This window comes from Aythya marila, assembly GCF_965140915.1.
Source record: "Aythya marila genome assembly, chromosome: 5".
Classification (NCBI taxonomy): domain Eukaryota; kingdom Metazoa; phylum Chordata; class Aves; order Anseriformes; family Anatidae; genus Aythya; species Aythya marila.
In genome coordinates, this window is record NC_139046.1 from 35,547,058 (window position 1) to 35,573,514 (window position 26,457).

The following is a 26,457-nucleotide window of genomic DNA, read 5'->3' on the forward strand; positions in this document are numbered from 1 at the left end:
ACAGCAGGCAATTGTACCAAACAAAGGATGTTAATTATTTATTTTTGTATCAGAACAGTCTCACAAGTTACTCAATGCTAAAAGGTGGAAAAACTGGGGGGACTGTGTAGAGGGGAAGATATAGGCCTGGAGAAACTGCTTGCTAACCAAGTAGTGTATTATTTGAGGTACATTATTGCATTTGCTTAACCACAGGAATAAAGCCAAATTTTATGTCAAAACATGTTAGAAATGTACATTTGCAAAAATTAAAGTTCAACAATTTAAGACATTTGTGTTAAAGGCTCTACTATTGAGCTTTCTGAGCATTATAAGCTATCTTGTCTGATGACAGAGGTACACCACCATGAATTCAGCAACATAACAAAGTTGCACATATCTCAAGTGACAACTGAATTTAAACATACAATACCTGCAAATTTAACAGTGCTAAAAAACTGAAGTAAAGCCATCTTACAAGAAAAAAGTCCTATATCATCCCTTTCCATATGCTACAGGTTTGCATATATGAATGAATTTATACATGCACAAAAATGGAAAGTTAGAGCTATCTGAAATTTCAGCACTTGAAAGAAGAAATGTGAAATTCAGTGGAATGATAACAAGAATGGAAATATAACTGTACCACCTGTACCATCACAGACAGATTCCGTGCTATTCATAAAACAACCAAAATGAATTAGTACTTTAACAGCATTCTGATATGAGGTATTCTGCAGGGATAAAGTGCAAAATATTTGAATGTCACTATCAAGAAATGCATCTGCAAAAATACTAAAAATAGCTATCAAAATACACCCTTCCCAAGTGAATGGCTGTCATTTTTGCAATGCATAATCACTTGCAGCGTTCAAAATTTGAGAGCCTCACTTTTCTGTTTTTTTTTTTTTTTTTTTTTCTTTTTTTTTTCTTTTTTTAAACAAAACAAACTTGCTGATTCCTGGTTTACTTTCCTCCAACATATTCCATGCTTTTCAAGTAGGTGCTTTCTCCTTGCAAAACTACATATGCCCTAAAACTTGTCTTTACACAGATGTTCACCCCTAAGCCCCTAGGGCCCCTGTACTACTCCCCAGTACCTGACATTTTATTACCCTGCCTTTAGTCAGTGTTTTCCATTTAAAGGTTTCAGTGCCTGTGTGACACAGAACAAAGAGACACGCTGCAGGATTGTAATTTCTACTGAATTCCTCTTTAACTCCTCAAAAGTCAATACTCTGCACAGAGGTAATTAACATTCAAAAATTATTGATTTTTGTTTTGTTTTGTTTTTTATATCTTGTACAATATCCTGTAAATATTGGCAGAAGCTTTGGGTGACTGAATTAGTGGTAAATGAAGAAATCATGAATAAATTAAAGGATCTACATAAGCCTAAGGAAATCTTTACAGTTCTCCAACAGTAGATGCCACATAGATCTGATGTTTAAAAATCCAAAACATCTTATTAGCACCTTCGTTTTTCTTCTTCTTCTATCAAGTATAGTACACCCTGTTTTTCTCCAAGATATTTAAAACTCAATGTATAGTTTATGGCAGAGAGAACAAATGCATAAGAAGTGCAATCACTAACGATCTATCTAAGATCAAGTTCCTATCTAGCAGCATACCATATGCAGCTTCCAAAACTTGAGCCACCTTGGCTGTCTCCACCCTAAACTGCTTGCTTGGTGAATTAAAAACATTGTACTGTATACATGTACCTTTACTTACAAAACAGAAAATGTTATGGAAACAAAGGTAAGTTGGTAATACCTACTAGAACGAGTCCAAAAATGACACTGGAGTTTTCTGCACCAACAACTGCATACTTTTTTTTTTCCTAACTAGCCTAGCCTGCATTTCAAGCTCCAACCATTTTCTTTCCTCTAACAAGAAAGCTAGCAGCAAGATTTATGTGCACAAAACTTAATTTACAAACTAAAGATAACAAATTTGGAGTTTTATTGTTAAAAAATAGGACTGTTTCTCAATCTAATTCAAGAATTTTATGCCAAACATGCATAGCACAGAAGACAGGTTTTTCTTCCACCCCAAACAAACTTCACACTGAAAGCAATACTTCAAGCCCAAAAATATGTCATTTAAACTACTGTTGAAAAATTAATTAAAAGATGCTCAGGAGGCAGCTAGCAATAGGCATAAGTTATTCTATAAACTCTAAGTCAAAATGAAATATTTCATTGTTTGCACCTTGCCATTGAAACAGATTATACATACTTTAAGAAGTTAAATATTTATTATGTAATTCAAAAGATGCTTCCAGTCAAAGGCCCTATGTGAAAATGAACATTTTCTGGCAGATATTTTTAAGTTAGTTGCAGAGGAAATCTAAGTAAATACACTTGATTTTGAGGGAAAAGATTGCTCCTCCAGAGCTACACACTGTATTTTCCAACCACAATACAGAGGAGTTGATGGAAACAAGTTTGTTCATCCCTATGGTTTTATTATTGATAAAAGAAGTCTTTAATTTCAAGTTATAGATATAATAAAAAAGCATGCTTCCCCTCCTGTAGGAATATTTTAAGTACGGGAAGTTTATATGGGGTAATAGGCAACAGGCTGAACTGGTAACTACCTGGAAGGTGAGCCCCAAAACTGCTAGATACAAGTGGTATGAGCACCAGCTGAAGACACCCATTAGCTGAAAATTGCTGGGGTCTGGGAAAGTACATCTGGGAGGTATCACTTGCCTTTGCCTTAATCCTATCACTCCTCCTTCAACATCTGTTACCAGCCTTTGCCAGAACACAAGACTAGATGAAGTTTTGTGTTGAGCTAGGACGACTCTACTTTCTCTCCACTGGGTATACGGGCAGTCTGGATAACTAGCTTAGATATAACGTAGAGGAGCTGAAGCCAACCTGGAGGACTACCATTACAAAGTTGTTATCCCCATTATCTGTACCAGATTTCTAACCTCCACTAAGCTGCTACCACCAGTATTAGACCACACTTCATGGTCTGGACACCATACCACATCATTATTTTAGTAATAACTTTTCCACTGCTCTGTAAAGGGTCAGACTTTTTTCCTTTTAGTATTTCCTTTACATAAAGTGTTTAGCCTTCAGCATTCAAAGAAGTTATATAAAATTCATCCATAAATGCCACATGCAAATATTTTATACTACCTAGATTAAGATACCTTAAATAGTTTGGACCATGTTAGCAATACTCCTGCTCACAACACCTCCCAACCCCTGCTCCCTCCTCTGCACACTGTAAAATACAAGATGCATCTAACATCCATGTAACAATACTGTAAAGAATAACCTATTATGCCCATGTAATTAAAGACTCCAGTCAAGTCACCATGAACATCTCACTAAATTACCTGGGAGAAACTGAAATGGACCATACCCATAAAAGCACTTTCATGACCTACTTTTCATGAAATCACGCTGACTGGCATCATTAATGTTTTCAACTGGTTTGTTGATGTGGTCTCAAATGACAGGCTTTATTATTTTAAGTTGGAATGAAAACAAGTTAAAAGAAAATTCTCTGAATCATCACTTCTATTTTTAAACAAACTCTAGGATTACTTCAAGACTTCTCCAGCTCTGTGTAAGCTTCCAGTTTGAGATCTTTACGTTATCACAGCTGAATCAGATTTTTTTGCTTCATACATTTCTATCAAATTACCCAGACCTATTGACCTGACTAGCAGATGCTACCAAAACCATCTTTTTTCATGTCAGCAATATTCATAATAAAGATACGACCTTTCTTCAAATAAAGAAGTTTCTGCATCATTACATCCTTCATGTTATAGAAAACTGTCAGTTAAACTGACTTCCTCGATATTTTTCCTTATACGCTGCTTGAATTTTTATCACAAACCTGTCTCTGAGATGATTTTAAGGTTTGTTTGGGGAAAGATCATATAGTGGGTGATCAACAAAATGTTTTTGGTATTTTTAGAACTGTGGGGATTTGGTCTATCTAATAAGGCTTCTGAAGGATGCCTTTTTCAGAAGCTATCTTAACGAAATCTCTGGTAAGAAAAATTCCCCTGGCTCATGCTCTATGGAACAAACATAAGCACAGTGAATTTAAAATTCATTTAAAAGACAGTTTTATGGCTTGACAAAAATCACAGTTCCTCCTCTTCCCCCGGTCCCACCCCATACACACACTGACAGTATCGTATCTGGTTACCCCTCACAAATAGCCTTAGGATTAGATTATGTTGAGTTTATCTAATTAATCTTAATTACTACTAGAAAGAAATGGAGATATAATGGTGACTGCCATGGTACTAGCATTAGGGTGTGGTTTCCCCCTGGGATAAGCCCAACTAACACACTGCTGCTGCCTAAAGGCTGTAACCCCACTCGCACCTCCCTCCTGTTACACTGCTTGCTCTCACTGCTTACCTGGTGCTGACTTCTGATTGCAAAGAAAGCTGATTTGACTCACTAGAACTGGAGAAAAATAATCAAGCAATACATAAACAACTTTATGGCAAGACTTCTGCTTGGTTAGTAAACTGATCTTCCTTACTGGGTTGGCAGAAAAGGAGAGAACTGGTACAAGGGGGAGGAAATTAAGCCTTCTTTCTCCCTCTCAGTGCTGAAAGGCTGTTAAGTCAGGTCAGCTGGAACATGCAAAGGCACCTTTAGTTGCTGACTCCAGAACTCACCAGGGTGACAAGGAATCAAGTTGTTCCGGGTGGGGGCAGGTGGGATGGTAATCACAGGCAAATCTCTCTAATCTCAGGCTCTCCCCTCCAAACATAACTCATCCTATGTTGTGCATCTGGCTTATAACTAATCAGCATTTTTCCTAAATGTTTTCTCTCCAAAGAACATGAACCAGCACCAAAAAAATATTCAGCAAAGGCTCTAAACACTAAAACACTGCAGTAGGAAGAGACTACGGGACGTGACAAGAGCTACTCAGCCAAAGGACGATGCTGGAAAGAAGAGACAGGAGATGATCATACTCTGAGGCAAGGGAAAAAGGGGAGATGAGATTATTAGCTGTAATCCACAGTTAATGAGCTGAAGTTTCTCTGGGCTGACCATCTACTTATTTTAACTAGGCATCCCTGTTGCTTTAATCTGCAGGAAACAAGCTCTGCTGAGCTGCTTTCACTAAGCAGATGAAACCCAATCCTGGACACTGGTACCTGAGGGACAGGCATTTGTCACATCACTCACTGAACCAGCTCTGTCCATCAGAAGACACAATTAACGAGGCAACAAAGCAGAACTTTTTTTAATTATTATTATTTTTTTTTTTTTCAAATTCATGGGAATTTGCTCTGCAATTGTTTTTGATCTTTTTCAGGAGCAAAACAAACAGATGGCGAGATCTGCAACTCACAGTGCCAGAACCATTTGGCGAGGGGTGTATCTAGATCATGTTTGGGTTTTGCTCATTTCTATAGAGCAAAAACTTTCCTGCATATGTCCAAAGGAAATGATATTCCCTGGTGTCAATAGAATGATGTGACCAGAGAATTGTATTCTGTATTTTCAGGTACATAAATTCAATTAGACACAGCATGTACAGATTAAAGGAGCAAATTGATAAAACACACCATATTTAAGCACTGATGATTAAAAAATATCCTTTATGCAAGTATTACTCTTAAACATCAGCTGAACTTTATATGTTGGTTAACACAACGTTGTCGTTAACATCAGTTTAAACCTCATCATTAACACAACACAAGGAGAGCCATAATTTACTTACCTTTCTGATAGAAGAATTTTCGATAATAATATGCACCAAGGTCTACGTGTTCAACAATGTATCTTTTCACTCTGTCTAGATGTAAAATCAGATTCTCCTTGGGAACTTCTAGAACTGCTACTCCAGCATTCGTGCAATGAGAACTCAGAGTTGACTCAAACGAGGCACTTTCACATCCACTGAAGGAACCTGAATTAGATTTGGAAAGGCTGATCTTCCTCTCCCCTTCCCCACCAATCTCATTACGAAAATAAGGACAGCTCATCACAAGTTCATTGCTTTTATCATCCCCCTGGTCCATATTGAGACTTCCTTTTGAGTTCAGGTCTTCAGTGCTGCCCATTGGAGAATTGAAACTCGCAGAATGGGACAAGGGTCCAGAGACAAGCGATGCTACAGCAGCAGCAGATGCTCCTGTTGTTGTGTTCCTTCTTTTAATAACATTATGCCTGTTGATTGCTGCTTCATTTAAATCAAATAAAATACTCTGTACATCATAATGAGCAAAGCACTTCGGACAAGTCCAAGGCTTGACACTATCTTCTGACCTGTTATCTTCAAGATCTGAAGACTTCCCAAGCTCCCCTTCACCTTTGGCATTACGCAGCTTACGAAAAATGGATGAATCTCCTGTCTCTGATTTTGAGCGTCTCTTGAGTGGTTTCTCTCTTTCCTTAAAGAGTCTCAGGTTCTCCCTTTGAGTAATAGGGCCATCTATCACATCTAGAGAGAAACCCGAACCCTTGCTTCCACTGGCAATCAGAAGTTCACTGAGCTTAGTTGTGCCTGGGCTTCTCTGATCAGACTTTTCATCTTTATAGCCCTTTAGTAAGTCAAAAAAACTTTCCCCTGAAGTTCCCTGCTTATCTATTGAAGACGTGCTGCCATACTCCCTGTGCAGAGATGGTCCAGATTTAAAAGTGGGTGAAATACATTCATCAAAACTATCTACATCAAGCTCACTTATGGTAATGTCGCTGTTGCTGCGCTGCCTTATTCTGCGAAGAGCTTTCCTTGGGGAACTGGGATAGCCATCAGGTGTAAGAAACCTGGAGTCTAGATTCTCAGATTGTCTGGTCTTGCTTTTAAGTGTGTTCTGGATGCTCTTTAACATGACAGAATCGCTAGCATTCAGGTTAACAGAGCTTCCCTGACTCCCAGGACTGCTTTTAGAAGACATGCTGTCAAGACAACTTGCTGTTTCAATATCTTGACTAGATCTGCTCGTTTCCTTGATGTTCTCCTTCCTTGGGGGCCAATCGGCAATCCTTGCCCTGACCCCCATTTTAGGGACTCCAGGAGTAGAGGTAATATGATGGGAACTTTCATTGCGAGGAGGTCCAACTGGAGCCATGACTGCAGATCCTAGGCTGCCGTTCTGCGACCTAAAGCGCCTCATGTAGAAGTCATCCGAGTGGACTTTTGAGGTGCCATCTGTTCCAACTGACACTCCAGTGGCAACAGCCCTTTCGGTCTGGGACCGCTTCAAGCTGGTCATGATCTTTTAGTATGTTCAACTTTAGTAAGTTCCAAAAGAAAATACAGTCATTTCTGCTTTTTAAACGCACAGTTCTCTTTTGGAGAATAGTCTCCAAAATATAAAATGGTTGCATGAGATCTTAACCATGGACATTTAAGGACACAGTTGAATGCAGAGTGTCTAGAAAATGCAGATATTCAGTAGGTTTTGGAAAGCAGTGACTTCCTTTAACGTCTGCATCTTAAGAAATAGCCATGCTCCAAATACATTCGAATTGTTTCAACATCACTTGTGCTCCAAAACGTCAGAGTGGTAATCCAATCGTTTATGCTTCTTTTAAGCCTAGAACAGAGCAAGAGGGAGATAAAAGAATTAATTTATATGTAACTTTTTTCATAACTGAAGATATGAGAGTAATTATTAAACAGAATTAAGACTTATAACAGACATGGTGGTAAAAAGTTATCTAGATACTGCTGGTTTGTCTTCAGAAGCAAACAAAAAACCACCACTCTTGCATTTGGATTCCATGACTAAATACAGACTTTTCCTTATGAACTGATTAGCAGTATTTTAGTTGGGTTAGGAGAGAGTTGTACAAAGCCAAGTAGAGAGCTCATTTCCTCAGCTGAAGAACACGTACAGCATCCATTTCCTGTAGAATCTATAGGTGAGCCAGATGAGGAATCCAGAATCCTTTGAGTTTATACACAAAATTACCATTTGCAAGTCATACATCCTTGGCTGCAATTAGCTAGTAACAAAGCCTATTCATTTTTTTTGTTAATGTAAATAACTATGATATGCTAACAAAAAAAAAGGAAGGAAGCTAATTACCAAGAAGATGACAATAGAAAGAATGGCTGTCAACATTTATTCTGCATTTTGCACAGCCTTATTTGCAGATTATCTGGATAGTCCAGAAAGCATGTATTCTCTGCCCAGATTTCACAATGTATATAATGACTAAAGCTAAATAGAAACACATACTTTCAAATAACTTGATATGAAAAGCTTCTTTTATTTCCCCAGCTAACAAAATAGTGTTTGCCACAGATCCCATATAATCAATCCAGCTTCACAAGGCCATTGAAGTTAAATGCTTTCCCATACCTCATCAGTACGAAAGTGATTACAAAGCATTATACTATCCTTTGAGGAGCTAAAAATAGAAAATAAAAAATCCACAAATATGCCCTTGCCAGTAGAAGACAAAAGCGTGATATTGTCAAGATAAAATCTTGCATCGCTGCACATCCTTTAACACAAGGAAGTTAATAATTTTCAAAGGCTAAACCAATTTCACAAAATGTGGCCTTTCAATATTTGCCAAACATGTAGAGATGCTGCTGAACCAGCAGTGTGCTGACAGTACAGTATTGTCTACAAATCAAGGCTTGCTGATGTTTCTACGGAAACTAGTGTTTTCTGCAGTCTCTTCTCAAAACTACTGTACTGTGCTCCACAGCAATGAAAACTACCAAGCCAGGGCACTTTCTGCCTCCAAAGGCAGCATGTTTTAACTTCACTCGCCTATAAACTGCACTGCTTTGAAATAGCAGCTGCTATTTATATAAAGCTGAACACATAAGAAATACTTAAAATGCAGGCTGACTGCATCACATATAAGAACAAGTGATCTATGGTATTATTGGATTTGTACAGCCATTTACATAAATGCAGTTACTCTCCTTGTAATTCTGCTACAATGACTGCTGAAACAATAGTTCTTTCTTCTACCCAAATAATTTGAATAACTTTAGAAAGGCTGTCTATCCATGTAGCCATTGCAACACTACTGAATTTTAAACTACAGCAATCTTAAACTCCCTACAAATTTCAAACACTATTCAGCCTAAGAAGTAATCAAGCTGATGAAACTTCATGCACAAATCAGATCAAGGACGAAAAAGTGCAAACACTGCACACCTGCACATAACCCAGTGCTCTGCCTATGCCAGATCAAATTATGTTTATACAATAAGCTCTACAATAAGGGAACACTGCATAGTCCTTCCTAAAGGGCCATATAGACTTGCCTATATAGGGAGAATGGAAGGAAACGTGAATGAAAACATAGGGCAGGAAGAAGACAGGCTACAAGAAAGAGTGAAGGAAGAACCAAACTGAGGGCAGAACAGGCAGAACAGAAAAGGCAAAAACTGTCAGCCACCACACGCTCCTCTCCACTGCCTGTGATGAAGTAAGATTTCTGTCCCCCACCATTCCTCTTCAATTATTGGTATCTGTGAAAGCAAGGTATACATCACCCCTCCAATCCTGGTCCTCGCTGAAACTGATAACCTACCACCAGTACAAGTTTCTCATTAACTCAAGGGCAGAAGTTCACACAGTAGCTCTAAAAATTTCTGAGGTTAGTGTTAACCAAAGCAACACCAAAAACGCTACTAGCTTTGGTGTTTCTCCCCTAACCTGATTTTTATTTCTTTAAAAACTTCAGGGACAACTACTCTAAATAATTTTATATATATATATATATATATATATATATATATATATATATATATATATATATATATATATATATATATATATGTATATGTATATATGTATATATGTATGTATATATATATGTATATATGTATATATATATATGTATGTATATATATATATATATATATATACATACACACACACACACACACGCGTGCGCGTTCAGTGAAACTTATTCTTGACCTTTTGCATATACGGTGCAGTCACTAATTACATGACCACAAGCTGCCTTCTCTGGGACCAGCGGCTTCATTTCATAGAATCACAGAATGGTTTGGGTTGGAAGGGACCTTAAAGATCAACTAATTCCAACCCCCCTGCCATGGGCAGGGACACCTCCCACCAGACCAGGTTGCTCCAAATCCCATCCAACCTGGCCTTGATTAGCCCCAACCAAAACAAAATGAGACAATTGTATTTAACGTCAGTGACTCTTAAAATGTATGTTTTAGATACACTGCACAACAGATTAAATGGAAATGAAGAAAAATGGCAATCTGTACTTTGCCACTTTCTCACATTCACTACTAGCAAAACAGAACAGCATCAAAGATTGCATCAATCACACTTGACTTAAATGACCACTAGTTACCAGTAGCTAGATGATATTATGCACTAGAAAACTTGCAGAAAGTTAAATAGTAGAACTGCTAACAAAATACATCGTCTATTAAAATTAGTTACAGCTGCAAGAGAGGCAGTATGACACCTACTTCTACAAACTACAGCAGTAATTGTGGAAAGTAGTAATTCCTATTCTTACTATGTAACATGAAAAAATACTAATTCAAGGTAGAGCTATGAATATCTACTCACACAGGCTATGGTAAGGGCAAGCTAACATAACCATGAAAATACACATGCCTCTCCAATTCATCTGAACTCAGTGAGGGAGCCAACAAAATACTCAGATGAGCAGCTACATATTAAAAGACAAATGAAAACCATATGCAAAAAAATACATAATGCAGTACAGTAAAACGCATTACTGATTATATAAATTAAGAAAAACACTTATGAGAACAAGCTTGGAAAGCCAATAATCTGCTTATCAGATTGCATTTAATAAAGCAGGCCAAGGATCTGTTCAAAATGGATCTCAAATCCTTAGGACAAAATATAGCCAGCACTTCTTAGGAAAAAGAGGATTTTACATCTATTTTCAACTCCCAACGAGCTGCAAAGAAACACATTTTCATTCTTTCCTTTTCTGTTTACACCTCTTTTGTTATTTTGCTCCCTCCTCCAAAACTGAAGTTCTGGCTGTATATACAACAGCAGCCCGTTCTGATCAACTTAGAGTTTGGAGATGAATCCCAGAAGATTTTTTCAATCCTACATCATTTTTAAAAGGCAGGTGATCAAGAGATCATGGTTTGCTTTTCTTCATGACTGCAATTAGTCACCAGGAAAATTAAGATGACGTATCAGGCAAGATTTCATCCAAAGGCCTCTGAATTACAAAGAAACAGATAAAAGCACTTCATTAAAAAGAAACTGAACTTAGCTTGGGATAGTAAAACCACAAACATACACAAATACAGCACTAGTCAGTATCTTGGATTCAGGCAACAAAATACAATAATCCAAAACATACTTGCCAAGATGAATAGAAAAATGGAGATCAAGCCTGATGCATCAATTCAGAGACCTTCTACCACAGTATTTCCTAGATTTAGTTGATGTGGGACCAAGGTCTTTTTCCTTACAAAGCAAGTAGTGATTTTACCCACAACCAAGCCTTACTTGAAGCAATCTCATAGTTACTCTGGTACCTGCTGGGACTTCAGATTGTTGGATCACAGATGCTAATGACTGTAACACTCTGATGCTGACAGTGATTGATTTGCGGGTACCCAATTATTTATGATTCATAATGTTCCAGAGGAAAGACTTCATATTTCACCATCAGCCCTCATTAAGAAGTGTCATTTTATAATTAAAAATTTGGAAATGAGGGCATCAGTTTTCAGACCCTAGAAAAGTCTCGCTTTTGCCAAGGCTCCAATCTCTCTCAACGTACACACACACACCCATCAAAATAGTAAAATGTAATAGATGATGGTAAATGCAGCACTTTCAGGGTTATTCTAAAATACTGAAAACTGTAGGATGAGGAGCTCAGAATAGCATTTTGCAGCAAGCAGCTTTGGAAAATGTAAATGAAATCATCTCTATTCCACAGGGTTTACTGAAATTTAGCCAGCTGAGGAAACTCAGTGCAACGCAGATGAGTTACTGGCAGTAACCCTTGTTAACTTCTACTGGGAAAAGCACTGGCATTGCCATAAAAGATTAAAAGAAGCAGCTCCTTTGAAATCAGAAAAAATAACTGAGAGCAGTGAGAAGTATTTTATATACAAAAGCTTTATCTATTTGTGTCACAAATTCTTAGCTGAATTATAACACAGATCAAATCCTAGGAGGAAAATATTCATTTATCAGCCAATTAAGCTATTATATGTACAAAATAACATCTAATTTCATAAAATGAATTTCTCAGAGGAGAAAAATTCAATTTAATCTTTAAAAACATTTGGCTTTATGTGGTTGGCTATAATTAACCTGGTCCTTTTCTTCCCAGAATTACCTTCATCATTATAACTAAAGCAAAGTTAAAAGGTTCATCTTTCAGAGGCTGTTTTTACTAACTGAAAGGCTATTTGAAGAAAAGTGTTTGCTATTTCATTAACTTACCAGTTTTATTTCTGTTACACTAGGAGAAGCTGTTGGTTTTGTGTTAACTGAATTTGTGACAATTGTCAGATTTGCGCAGAATGGTAGATCTTTCCAGCTTTTCATTCCCCTCCAAAACAAGGTAGCCTCTCCCCAGCCCTGCATTTATGTTATCTACAAAATTTGCCAGTGATCTACATGCAAACAAATCTATATTTCTGCCCTTTTCTCTGAACATGCCATTGTTCCGTGACCCTAGGAAGAACACCTCTATTCTCATGAGACTGAGTGCCATCTGTTGCCGTATACAGAAGGATCACCTGCACTGATACGCCGAGCTTCAGCAGTGCTTCATCCTTAACCCCATTCTCTGCTGAAGTAGCTCACGCTAAAATACATGAACTTCCACAAGGTTACATTGATTTTTAAGACATCACAGTAATTCATCTGAAATTACTGAACATGCACTATTGCCAGTTTCTGCAGCCTTGCAGGATGCCTTCTGCAGGCAAATGCAAGCATGCTCTCCATGCTGTGAAACAGCTGGAGGACACGCTGTGCCAGGGCTGAGCTAAAAATGCTGTGGCACTCAGCAGTGTTTGCTAGCTCAGATTTCAGGCCACATGAACCGTGGTCACAAACCACTGGTCAGCCCAGAGCACACAGAGCCAGCTTGCCTCTCTGCAGGAGAGGAAGCTGCTCTCAATAATCACGCTCACTTTCAGTCAGTGGTAAAGTGCTCATGACATAACAGGATGGTAAATGAGATATAACAAAAGCTATCAAATTGAGACAAGCATAGGAATGCAGGAGATAGTAAACCCCTACCTGCACACTTCAGCCCATTTTGCTCAGTCTCCCACTCATTCTTCCATGATTCTCAATGTAAACACCAGAATATCTCAAGCCAGAATTGTGTCCTCTGTTTTCATTTTGTAACCATTTATCAAGAAGATATCACAAAACTCAAGAGTAGAAATAACCCCTACTTAGGCACACCCTTCAAAACATCCTTTTCATTGAGACAGAGAGAAAGCGCACACGGCATGCGGTCATTCCTCTTGCAACACTCGTGTTCCATTTCAGTACCAGCGTCATGCACGTAGTTAAAGTAAAAGCAGAATCTCTTTACTAGACGGTAATTTATGAGAGATGAAAAAATAGATGCTGACAACTCTTACTGTATTCTATTCCTGGAATGAGATAGTTAACAGCAACAGTTTATTTTTGACACCATTGCTTGCTCTCTAGGAAACAACTCTAAACCAGAGCCAAAACACGATAGCAAAATATTCTAGCTCCCACGTACCAACTTCTTAAGAAGGAGAATTTTTAGCAATGATAAAGGAGGGTTCCACTGACACCCCCACACCTCCCCCACACTTTCTGTTTTAAATAGATGTTTCTCTTCTAGCTTCTTGATGTTGGATATATTGCATCCTTTGGTAGTGGTTCCAAAGAAAAGAAAAAGCAAAGAAGAAAACCCACTCTGGTGTGTGGACTCTTGTAACAAGTTCCTTGTCTGTGAAGTACCCAGGTTAATGACTAACTTGTGACACTACAAGACTGTGACCTATGAATAGTCACAGACCAAAACCGGCAAAAATAGAACAAGAACCAAACCCCAAAAGGAAAGGGGCTGATACTTGCATCAGTGCTGCATTTCGTAAGGCCGGTTCGCTGTGATAGTTACACATTACGGTAAGCGCTGCGGATGCGCTTCCCTGAGGTTTGCGTCCTTGCTCATACAGACACACTACAGAAGCAGCAATGACTTCCCTCCTCCTCCAGCCCGGCCACAAGTTTGTTTCCGGCATAACTTCATTACCAAAATAAAGCTGCAGCTTAGCCTGTGGTCTCTGAGCTGCACCACTGGCTGCATTCCTGCGGGGCAAACTTGGCTTGCTAGTGCTGGAAGCCAGCCGTCTCCCAAGACATCAACCCCGAGACATCCCACAGGCATCAGAGCTGAGCAAAAGACCTCAGCTGGGAATAAGGAGAAAGACGCTGTTAGCCTACTGCCTCAAAGCTTCCCAGCAGCCCTGAGAGCAACCCTTACAGCTGTATTTTTCTATGGCAGGTGCTAGACTGAGTCTATCATTAACTTAGTAATAGCATTTACAAAAACTATATATATATATATATACATATATATATATACACACATATCTATATATATGTGTGTGTATAAAATTTAACTAGTGTTTACACTTTTTTTTTTTTTTCCTTTCACCACTCCTCCTTTATCACTGCAGTTGCTTCTCCCCAGACTCACAGTTTGGCAACAGAACCTCGGGGAACTGTTCTGCTGTCTTCATGAGAAGTTGTCAAGCTCCCAAATCTCCATGGACTGCTGTTTCTCTTTAGGTTGATTGATTTTAGTCATGTTTATAAGGAAGAAACAAAAGCAACTGTTCAGAAGTGAAAGTTAAATTTTACCTGAAATTAACAGACTTTATTTCTGACAACCTCCGTAATAAGCACCTTTAAAGCACCTTGAGAGCATTTCATATTCAGACACATTCCTGAACATCTTCCTGCAACCACTGCTCCTGATTTCGAGGTGCTGCTGCAGAACCCAGGAGCAGAGGAATTAGTCCTGAGCTCCCTGCTATCCCCCCACTAGTGCAGCGGGAGAAGGAAGCAGAGCAATTTGAAAACAGGAGTATAAAAGGCAGGACTGAGATGTGCTGGGATCGGGGCAAGAGAAGGTTATGGGAGTGAAATAAAATTGGATGGCATCTATTTAATATCACCATCTCATTTCCTGACTCATTCAGGGCGAAATTCAACACCACTGAAGGCTTTGGTTTGGGGGCAGAGGGAGAAGGGGGGGGTGGGGAGGGCTGTCTTCCATTCCCTTCTGGGGATCCCAAATGCAGTTATGTGGGCAGGGACCTCCAGAGGCTCTCTGATCTAATTCCCTGTGTGAAGGGAGGGCCAACCTCAACATTTGTCACACAGTGATGAACTACCATGTCTTTTGGACTTGTTTATTATAACATATGCATTCTTGTAGATTTTGTAGAATTTACAAGAAATCCCTGATGTTACGTCCATAATCAAAGAAAATTCCATTTATTGCACAATTTTAGTACCTAAAAAATCATTTTTACCCTGACTTATAAATTTAGTTGCAACATTTAAGTTTTATCAGTGAAATAAGTGTAGCAGAGTCATTTTGTGCTCTAAGCATGTTACAATGCAGGCACGTTACCCTTCTGGATCACGTGAGCCTAGCAAGCATGCTTCAGCTTCTGACCAAAATGTCAAAAAAAAAAAAAAAGCACTGTACATTTCTCACAAACCAAAACCTGAATCACTTTCTCCAGCTATGCTATAAGTTAAATCTATTGTCAAATATTCCACTGTTCACATACTAAATTCACAGTGGTGTTTGATGATTTTATTTATTTACGTTTCTAAAAAACAACTGGCTTTGAGACTGTAACAAAAGAGGAACTCCCAGGGGTTTACTTACTCCTGCAAACTCCTGGCTACACATCCAGGCTGCCACAGTGGCTGACAACCTATTGCCCTTGTACCCTGCAGCTTCCTCAAGACATGACAGGTTGGCTCCTGCACCTGGGCTGCCGTGTCCAAACACATTCATCAGCTTGGGGCTGGCAGCCTCTCAGCTCAAAATTAAAGACCCTTCAACACCAGAAATGAACCTGCTTGCTTCTTTCCGCCACCTGCCTCCACGCTTTTTTCAAGGCTCTGATTTAACTGACCTACCTTGAAGCCTTAAAAACTGCAACTGCAAGCATCAGAACCTCTTTATTTGAACAGCAGCATCAGAGCCTGCAAACATGGGAATTCAATGCTTCTCTGCTCCAGAAGTAGGTAGAACTCTTCTCAAAAAAGGCAGGTTGATGCTGGCTTTGGCATTTTTGCTTGACCTAGACAGAGCTAAAGCTAAACGATTCAGGTGCTGTTCTTGTGAACAAAGCCTTGATACAATACTGTTAGATAATAGGTAATTCCACATTTGGAGTAGTTCATAATATGCAACTTTGAAATAATTCCCAAACTTTAACTAGCATTTATATAGCTCATATGAAGGAAATGTCTCCAAATCCTTATACCCACATGTAATACTTATTTTTGTACGTTTCAACATTAGTTTGTAAACATGCATATTTTTGAGAGCACTTCTTGTAAGCCACTGGTTTAAAAATTTTCTTTTAAAGATAAGTTAGAAAAATGACATAATAATATCAAAATAACCTAAGATGGATATTACATGGAAATGTATTAGATGTTAATATTATTCAAATTTTGGTCAAGTAAAAACAGCTCAAAAATACCAATACCAAAAAATGACAGTCCAAGCTACAAGGTACTACAAGGGTTACAGAGTGGCACACAGACCTTTTTTACAGTGCACATGTTCCAACAGATACGGAAACATGTAATCCTCAATAATCCTCACAAGAAGAACAACAGCTTCTGTTTCAAGAGGTTGCCACATACGGCCAAGTGTGCAACACTGAGAAAGGAAGTCAATTAAAACCCTGTAGGAAGATACAGACTACAGAAACTTTATAATGTTTTGGAAAGGTTTTTTTCTTATTATTTTGGACAACTGGAACATTGCAAATGAGATGTACTCGGCTGAAGCCTCTACAGCCTCCCACTGTATATCCTTTTTGAAAAAAAGGAAACCTTGAAACTCAGTAGCATTCTTTTTTGACAATACGTCAACTTACTTAATGTACTTTTTTTAAAAAAAAGATGGATATTACCGTATTTTTGAACCCTCGCAATAATACTGGTATATCAGAGTAAGGAATTTGATTTTAAACTATAGAATATAAAACAAAAAACCTTTGATAATAAAGTAGGTTTGAAAAATAAGAGCAATCATCATATCCTTATTTAGATACTGAACCTGGAAGAAAAACAAACCATAGTAAGCAATAGATTTTATTTTAAAGCAAGAATAGTCTCCACCAGCTCTTCGCTTTCTCGTTTTCTATTCTTTCCATTCTTCTCTTAGACCTTCAGCTTCATACTTTGCCTGCAATCACTTACTGCGTTGACATGCAATCCTATTTACAAGCTATCCTCTCTTGTCCTTTCACTGGAACACTGCATCAGGCTGCCAAATTAGTTAGGTGTTAATTTGCAAAGGACTCTAAATCACCACCACTAGCAATATGTAACCCAGTAGTTTACTGCTGCTGCTGGATTACTGAGTGCTTTTGTTTTTGTGTTTTTTTTTTTGGTAAGATTTCCTTATTTGGGGTGGAGCCTGCTGGAGAAAGTGAACATTGCACACCATCTTCTTTCTGAAATCATGTTTTGTGCTTTTTGAAGATGAAATAATATCCTCCTACCGACAATTACATTGTTCATGCAGAAGGCAAGGCAAACAATTCAGAAAGTCACTGCTTCATCTTCATCTGTTGCTTACGGCACCTCTCAGTCCTCCAACACAACAGCTACTCCTAAAGCATCAAGCCTGTGATCTTTGTTCCATGAGTACATGTATTCATTCCCCACATTTGGTTCCATTCAGAGCTAACCATGGGGATCACCCCACAGACCGAAAAGGAAAATCATCTCAGGCTACAATTTGACACACATGCTGTACATATCTAAACTTATGAGGTACCATAAATCCTCCAGAGAAAAAAAAAAAAAAGCATTTAGGCTTCTTTTATATAACAGAAACAAGCATGACATCAGAGATCCCTGGGGATAATTCAGTTTCTATGTATTTTCTCAAAAAGAGCAAAGAGCTTTTTGTCCTTTGACAACCACATGTATTGCACATTTATTTTTACAAAATACCATCTTTTGGCTAGAGAGGAGTAAACAACTCAACCTCTACATAGGACTAACTCGATTTTCTTGTCAATTTTCTTGTGAAGGCTTACAGCATCCTTTAAAATTGTCATCAAAATAACATTTTAAACAAACATACACTAAACTGGGGGTTACGCACATCTATTGACAAAACATGGATGGGATCTGCAAACAACTGGAATGAATTTCTGAGTGCTAGGGAGCTGGTAATAAAGTTGAATGTGCTACATTTATTAATGGTATCAACCTAAAAACTGAATGGGATGTTTGAAACTTTTGATGTAAACTGCAAAAGACAGATGGATAAAGCAGTCAATAGCTCTAAAAAGCTAGCAGGGAGCAACCACAGCAGCCTTGCAGTTTGCTAAATGAATGCATATTCCAATTGCACTCTCTTTTCATATGTGGGAACATCCACAGCAACATGCGACAAGTGTAAGAGTGCTTATACGTATCGAATTATTATTCTACATCAAAAAATATTTCAAGTCCTAATAAGGGTGAAAAATGCGAAATTATTAAAAAAATGTTTCAAAATACACAGTTACTCAGCAGAAATCTGCATGCTGCATGACAGCAACATTTATGGCTTAGAAAATAATAAAGCCAGATAAAAATGTTTTGGTTGATTCATTTCTTGTTAGCACTGCGCTAGGAGTGGGCGTTCAGGTTGGATTTCAGAAGACTTAAATAGAGTAAGAACTCCTTACATAAGGAAAACTGAGAAAGAGTTTTCCATTAATTAGAAATACTCCACTGCATGGGTATCTCCACAGTGACCAAGAGGTAGATGCCAGCCTTCCTGTTCCCATAGGTACTTTATCCTGTCTGCAGCTTTTATTATATAGGTGCCTGTCAGAACAACTGAAAACAGCCAAGTAGGCAGCACTTGATTTTCTACAGTACCCACATGAATCATCTGCTGGAGGCACTCAGTTACCTCCCGTAACTACAAAGGGAAAATACTAGCTAGCTGGCCATACAGGAACTGCTAAAGGGCGAGTGTGAGAGTCTGTGCAGAAGCCACTGTGTAAAGCTACCTACAGCAAACTGCAATATCAGGGAGAAGCAGCATAAGCAATTCTGGTCACGAAGCCAGACAGCCAAGCTGGCAAAGCAGGCTACAAACTGAAAAGAGCAAGCAAGGTGGCACTGACACCTAAAAAACACACTTTGCAATTTAAATAAGAATCAGTCTATTACAAGTGCACATATGCCAACAGTACTGGCACTTCACCCAGACATCTTTAAATATAAAAGGCAAATTTGAAGTGGATGGTTGGCAGCTGCTAGTTATCTTGAGGCATAAGCAAGCTCGTGTCTGTTTGACCAGCCCACCTGTGCATGCAGATACACCTGGGGTTTCATACTAGGTTTCTTTTACAAACTGCCCTTCCAGCTCAAGACCAGTGCATTTTTTATTTAGGAGCTTTGTCTCTGTAGCCCCTGTAAAATGGGCTACAGTCTCTGGCAGAAACACGAAAAATCTCTACCACTTTCTAACTGAAACCCAAACATAGTCCAGCATGTCATCTTGAGTTTTCTTGCATTAAAACCTTTGCAAGTACCATGCAAAAGCCTTTTGGTGTTAAGTGATTTTTTCCAGCTATGGTCAGTAGAAGGAAGTACTTACATCTGCTGCTGGTTTACATGCATGCAAAACATTTTATAAAATGAAAACAGATTTGAAATCATTCAGATTCCAGTACTAAACCTTCAAAAGCAAATTACCTACTGAAAGTACATGTGTGGGTGTATTCCTGTTTCACTGCATCAACAGCCTTAATCAGCCTTGCGTACTATTTCTGATTATGGTTCATTATATAAAATCATGCTGATAACAGTTTAGTAGAAATGCTTCTTAAACCCTCCTGAAAAATGGAAACAGAAGTCTTGCACCCAATTTTACCCTCGAGGTGCACACATGGGAGGTGACTTCCACCAGCACATGTGACTTTGCAAAAGGCTCCACAGTCAATTTTAAGCCACAGGCATCGGCATGAACCATGCATCAGCACAAAGGCTGTGGCTCTTCCCTATGCTGACGGTGCTACGCTGCAGCTCACAGCTCCTTGCAGAGCCTCCATGGAAAGACAACTCTGAAGGCTAACACATCTCCTCCGCTCCCACCCGGCTGACATGATTCCCGCTGCACCAGCTGGAAATGTTCTTGATCTGAAGGCCTTGCTAGGATTCTCAGGACTTTGAAGCCAAGCCTGTGTTGTTCAATTCACAAGGCTCTGCTTTCTTAAAAATCCACACTTATGTCAGGTATTTATGTATTCTTGTATCACTTTGAAACTGAAATTTTATCAACACCACATATCATCTGTTCAGCAAATCAATATCTGAAAATTACTTGATAATGTCAGCAGTTGTGTCGCATCACAGGTAATTTCATAGGAGATTTTCTGATAGGAAAGCCATTGTACCATAATCTGCTTGATTTCACCCTTTAAAAGCGGTTTTACATCTCCTTGCATCAAGTACGCTTTGCATCGTGCATCACTGTTGAAATCAGCTCATCTGTCTGCAGGGGAACACGGCTGCGAACAGTTTCTCCTGGTGACAATCTTTAAGAAAAATGCATGTCTATCATAACAATTTTAGTAGCTGACTCAGTACATCATGTGATGTTAGCACTGTTAAGTGTCCATCAAAAAGCAAAATTTTCCCTTGGTTAAGACAGCAGCAGGGTAGAGCTTGTTTTGACAAGCATCCTTTGGCAAAACTTACCCCCAACACAGGGGGGTTTTTGAACACAGCCAAACGCAGGAGCGTCACACATAAATCTGCTTTGCAAGAGCAGAGACGAGGAGAGCACCGGCAGACTTCTGCAATTCTGTTTCTGCACACTTGTGAGAACTCTCTCCTGTTACTGCTATTTCATTAGTGAGCACAGAGCATCAAGCTACAGCCTTTGAATCTAATCAGAAACATGAAAATGCCTCTCATGGCATGAGACCAAATAAATTTATGAATTTCCACAGGCGTGGTGAAAAAAGGAAGATTTCCAACACAGAGAGCCCAAGCAGACAGGGAAATCGGAGCTCTTAAAACACAATTTATCCTGTCGGTGAAGGAAATCCTCTTCAATACCTGAAGAAGTTTAAGTCTCTGGGATTTTATACAAAGATACCAGTGCAACTACTTTGATTTATGTGCACGTATGTGTTCTGCTTTTTTGTCCTTGGGGAAAGAGGGATGGAAATCAGGGCCTGTCAGTTCCCTTTGGGTTGCAACACTCGCTCAACCTCCTCTAATCCTCAAGCCTACTATGAGCACAGCAATGAGATGATAGCAGATGTATCTATTTGCAGAAGGTCATGTGCAGCAAAAAAAAAAAAAAAAAAAAAAGCTGTAACATCTAAAAAAAAGCATTGCTAGCTCTTTTTTAAAAACATTTTGTCTTTCATCCTAACCATTCAGTCATCCTTTACCAAATTCAGTGAGGCAAAAAATTGATTTTTGAGTAGTGAGAGACAGCTCAAAATAAAAACAGCTTTAAAAGTGCCTGGCCAGCGTAGATTTCTAGGATCACAGAAGTCCTTCAAAACACAAATACATAAAATGAAATTATTTGTTTTCTTACAAGCAAAGCTATTACAGAAATTCTTGCTCACCTGTGCTTTAATACAGCCTTGCCAGAAGTGCAATGGAGGCTGAGCTTTAACTCTAGTTGCAAGTTACAAACACTTTACCTATGACGAATGACTAAAGAATCTCTCAGACTGAGCACATTGCTGATACTTGAGAAGTTTGTTACCTCAGAAGAGGAAGCAGAGTCAAATTTAGTATTTTTTCCTTGATATAAGAAAAAAATATAATTACTGGAAGGCAGAAATTCTGCTGTTGTTTTGCTCCTTTTTTGAGTCTTTAGGATTTATGTGTATAATTGTTCTGTTTTATATACATATGTTTATTGCTTGTAAACTGTTGCTGTAAAGAATACTTTGAGAATTCTTTCAGCCAGACGAGGTTTCTGATTAATGTTGCATCTTTAATAAAGATTAAAAACTGCTCAGGACAACTCACCCTACTGTATATGGTTCATAGGCCAACAACTGGAAGTCACCTTTTCTTACTGGCTAATAGGAATGAGTAGGAGTTTAAAAAGAATTTACAGTCCTAAAATAATTCAACTGCTAATAATTATTATTTTTTATTATTATATACTGTGAAGAACAGACTGATCAAGAAAGCAACTGAAAGTATTATAATTTCAAAATATAATAACACAATATAGAATTTCTCACAAGACGTTTTTACCGTCCACTATGTTCTCAACAAGCTTGATATTTTTATTCTAGTCAAAAATTGTTGCAAGTCTGTTATGTGACCACTGATGTAAACATCAGAAAAGTAAATACAATAATTCATTTTGTCAAAATTAGTAGACCAAAATAGGAGAGAAGTCCCACTCTGCAGAGCTACTACAATTCTTTAAAGGAATCATCCAGTATGAGATATCCATTTGATATTATTTCCTAAATCATCTAGTAAGTAACTTGCTAGAGACCATAAAAGAAGAAAGGATCATCAAAAGATGTAAGAAGTGACTGTGAATGCCTACATGAATAAATAAATACAGGATATATAAGAAAGGACTTTCACAGAGGAGAGGGGTTACCAACGCTGGGGAACATGCAGTTCAACACTCTTGTATACAGACTGATATCAAAGTCTGCTGATGATACCAGATTATTTGAGCTGGTAACAGAAGATTCAACAGGGAAGAAATTATACAACAGCTGGAACACAACGAGTTGCAGAGATGTCTCTTGATAATGCGTAAAGTGCATAAATCACTTTGTGCCATGTTAATTAAAACACATAGCAGAAAGAGACAACCTGTACCTATACACAGGGAATGGCAAGTTCTAATCAACTTAAGACTTAAGAAAAAAAACCTGCAATGCTGCAGAGAAATTGCTGAAAACCTCAGTTCAATGCTCCAGTGCACCCAAAAAGCAAGAACCTCCTCGGGGATCTTGCTAGGAAAGGGGCAGGATGGAAGGAAGCTATGTGCTATGAAGTCATGCTGTGTCTTTTTGAATTAACAGTTGTTACCCTGGAAACAGAAGATTTCTACAAAGCAATCAACAAGTATGCATAATTCAACAACGAATCTCATACCCATGACTTTTGGATGCCAAAATTTAGAGAAATGAAAAAGCAGCCAGATAAATTAATGCAAGAAAAACCTCACCAGGGTCTTCAAGTGCAAATAGTTCAAGGTGCAGTTGAAGCTCTTCACTCACAGACTTGTAGAAACTAGGAAAACCTACCATGAGACGTGTAAGGTGTATACATACGCTCACTCCCAGCTTTCTCTTCCATATGAAGAGTTACGAGTTGTCCAATTCAGAACTGCTGTTATGTTCTTATGATGTATTAAACTATCAAGTTTTATTAATATGAGAAATTACCTTAAAGGAACATGTTACTTATATCAGCATCTCAGATAAAAAGCAGTAATAACTAACTTTTCTAAAAGGCTTGATATTTGCAGTATCTGTAAGTTTTAAATAAAAACTTGGCAATTGCTGCTGTCTTATAATCTTCCTAATCAACATGCTACCCTCTTGAAGGGACTTAAGAGGAAAAAAAAAAAAAAAACACTCAAGAAAGAAAACAAGGTAGAGTATATTAGAAAAGGATGCCAACAGCAGGCTTGGGAAGCTACAGACTAATACAATTTCTGGAAATTAATTTACTTTCAGAACTAATCTGATTTCAAAATACTCATTTAAGACCTATTACTGAGATGTCACTATTGGCAAGGCTGTCTGTCAAATCACAAAAACACGGATTTTCATATTTTTGCAATTTGCAAACGTCTGCAATCAGACTAAGAGGAATACATCTAACGGTATTTCAAAAGCTCTTTTGAGGACCTTTCCTATCAGAGCAAGTGTCTAATAATAAGCTCTTTCCCTGAAAACCTTGTCTGTCTTTACCCTACTTAATTTAAAAAAAAAAGAGCATCTGACTTGGATCATCTCTGAATTGCCCGCTAAAGGAGACTCTGAATCTCTCCTCATTTATTATAAACAAAGCCAACAGAAACCACACTCACTAGGGCAACAGCAGCTATTACAAATGGCACCCTTTGCCTGCTGTTCCCCACATGACCACCTTTTGGCAAAGCCATGCAAAATAACGGTAAGATGCAAACCAAACTGAAGAGTGGAAAGGTACAAGATTACTTAGTCTGCGAGGATCTCAGTCATAAAAAAATGAAAAAAGAACAAAAAGGATTTACTTGAGGAAGACAAAAACATAACAGCTGTTTTACTTTAATTATTTAGCCACTCATTTCCCTCATCACAGCTGCAGGTGAAATTACTACAAAATTGCTTTTCTAAAACAAAGTTTGATTTCTAATTGAAAAAAATATGCTGCATAACAAACTGTACGATCAACGATAGCTATCTTAAATCAAAAAATCAGCATAAGCTAGATGTTACTATATCACAGTGCTGTTTAAATTAAAAAACACAGCGATGTCGACATATTATAAATAAACTGTATGAACAGTGCTATAATGAGAGACTGATACTGCCACTTTGCAAACCAGGCTGTTTTAGAATTGGCATAATCTCCCACTCTTCAAAGTCCTTGTGTTAACACACATGCCGCTATTTTACTTAACTTCAAGGAAAAACTTACACGTCACTAAAATTTTCCAGTTCACTAGATTTTATAGACTAAGCGTTAAAATTATTACTCCCATGAGAATTAGGTTTTACTGAGCTTGGTTACATCCAATTTTTTTTGTGAAAACTACTCATGCTTCTGGTAAAGACTTTAAAAAAAAAAAACAAACAAAAAAAAACAACACAGGACTGTAAGAATATTTCAAAAGAGGGAATCGCAGCAGCATACTCTATCTCAGCACAGGACTATTAAAGTGTACAGACAATTATTTACCATACTGGCACATAAATGAGTATCATACTGTATAAATACTGTAAAAAACAAACTCAGAAAAGCAAGTTAACTGCAGTTTCAGTTTGCTGCCTTTTTTTTTTTCTTTTTTTTTTTTCTTTTCCCTATACCATTTCAAAACCTACTGATCAATTCTAGGAGTGTCAATACATCCAGAAAGATTAGGTACCTGTACTGAAATCTGGCACGAAAAGTCCCTAAATAGAAAAGGCTGTGATTTTGGATTTTCTTCTCTTAACTGAGTTATATATCATCTCAGGAACTGGAAAGTATGTTAAAATATAAAAACATACCTTTATCGTAATTCCTGTGTAGGAATTCCTATGTAGATGGGCCAAAAAAAAATTACATTCACATTTGTGAAAAACAGAATCAGTGGGTGATAAAATACTTTTTGAGTTGTTAGTGATATGTAATGGTGTAACAATCTGGTGAGTAGCCTGAACAGATGCTGACTGATAATGAGAAGTGACAGCAGTAAAGTGCTGTATTTTTAGGTTATCGATCCTAACAAATATTATTTTAGATCAACAAACTAACTTCCAGCAGAGAGGCAGTATTAGCACATAATTCCTGCAGCTAATGATCAATAGTTAATAAGCAGAGGAGAAGATATGCGGAGCGAAGGCTTGGGGGCATACAGAGAAGTTCCAGATACTTTGAAATACTTGTGCATAATGAAACATGTTGGCATGACATAAGAGTGGAGGAGAAAAAAACATGTTAGAAAAAAAAAGTGTTTTCCTGCATGAACTAGAGGTGTAAATAATTTATCACCATCATCTACAACATTATTTAAAACAGAACATGTGTCAACAAACAGTATGCTACTACAATATTCTGCAGTTAAAATCAATTCGCATGGAGTGGAAACTTTTGAAAAAACTCCACTGCACTATTAAAAACTTTGAGAAATCATTTAAGACTCATTTCTCCCCAAACGCTCCCATACTTTCAAGTAAAAGGGTTATAACTTCAGAACTGGCCAACACTACATAAATGTGGAGATGGTTTTGAAAGCCTTAATTTGGGTAAGACTAAGTAAAGATGCAAAGAACCATATTTTTTATTATTTTTTTTTTTTTAAATTTCCTTCTGGTTGTAGTCATAACTGCATTATGACTTGGTGATCCTTTTCAGCAACCTTATTTATCACATACTGCCAATAACCCAATAACCAGGAACGTCTTTTCTGAGTACCAATCATCATTAAAGTGTCTAGGAATTAATGGGTTAAGAAGTCCAAAGCAAGCTTTATGCACATAAACACTTGGCTTAAAAAAAAAAAAAAAAAGTGGATTGATTTGCTTTCA

The 26,457-nt window shown here is 37.9% G+C and overlaps 1 protein-coding gene across 6 annotated transcripts in view; it reads right to left on the reverse strand.

The window, feature by feature from the left end:
* SIPA1L1 (signal induced proliferation associated 1 like 1) overlaps positions 1–26,457 on the reverse strand; it is a 202,399-nt gene that overhangs the window by 62,907 nt on the left and 113,035 nt on the right. For all 6 annotated transcript variants that reach the window (XM_082760693.1, XM_082760690.1, XM_082760692.1 and 3 more), the window contains one exon: positions 5,710–7,531. In XM_082760693.1, coding sequence (XP_082616819.1) covers positions 5,710–7,207 — 1,498 coding nt within the window. In that variant the 5' untranslated portion in view covers positions 7,208–7,531. The remainder of the gene's footprint in view (positions 1–5,709; positions 7,532–26,457) is intronic.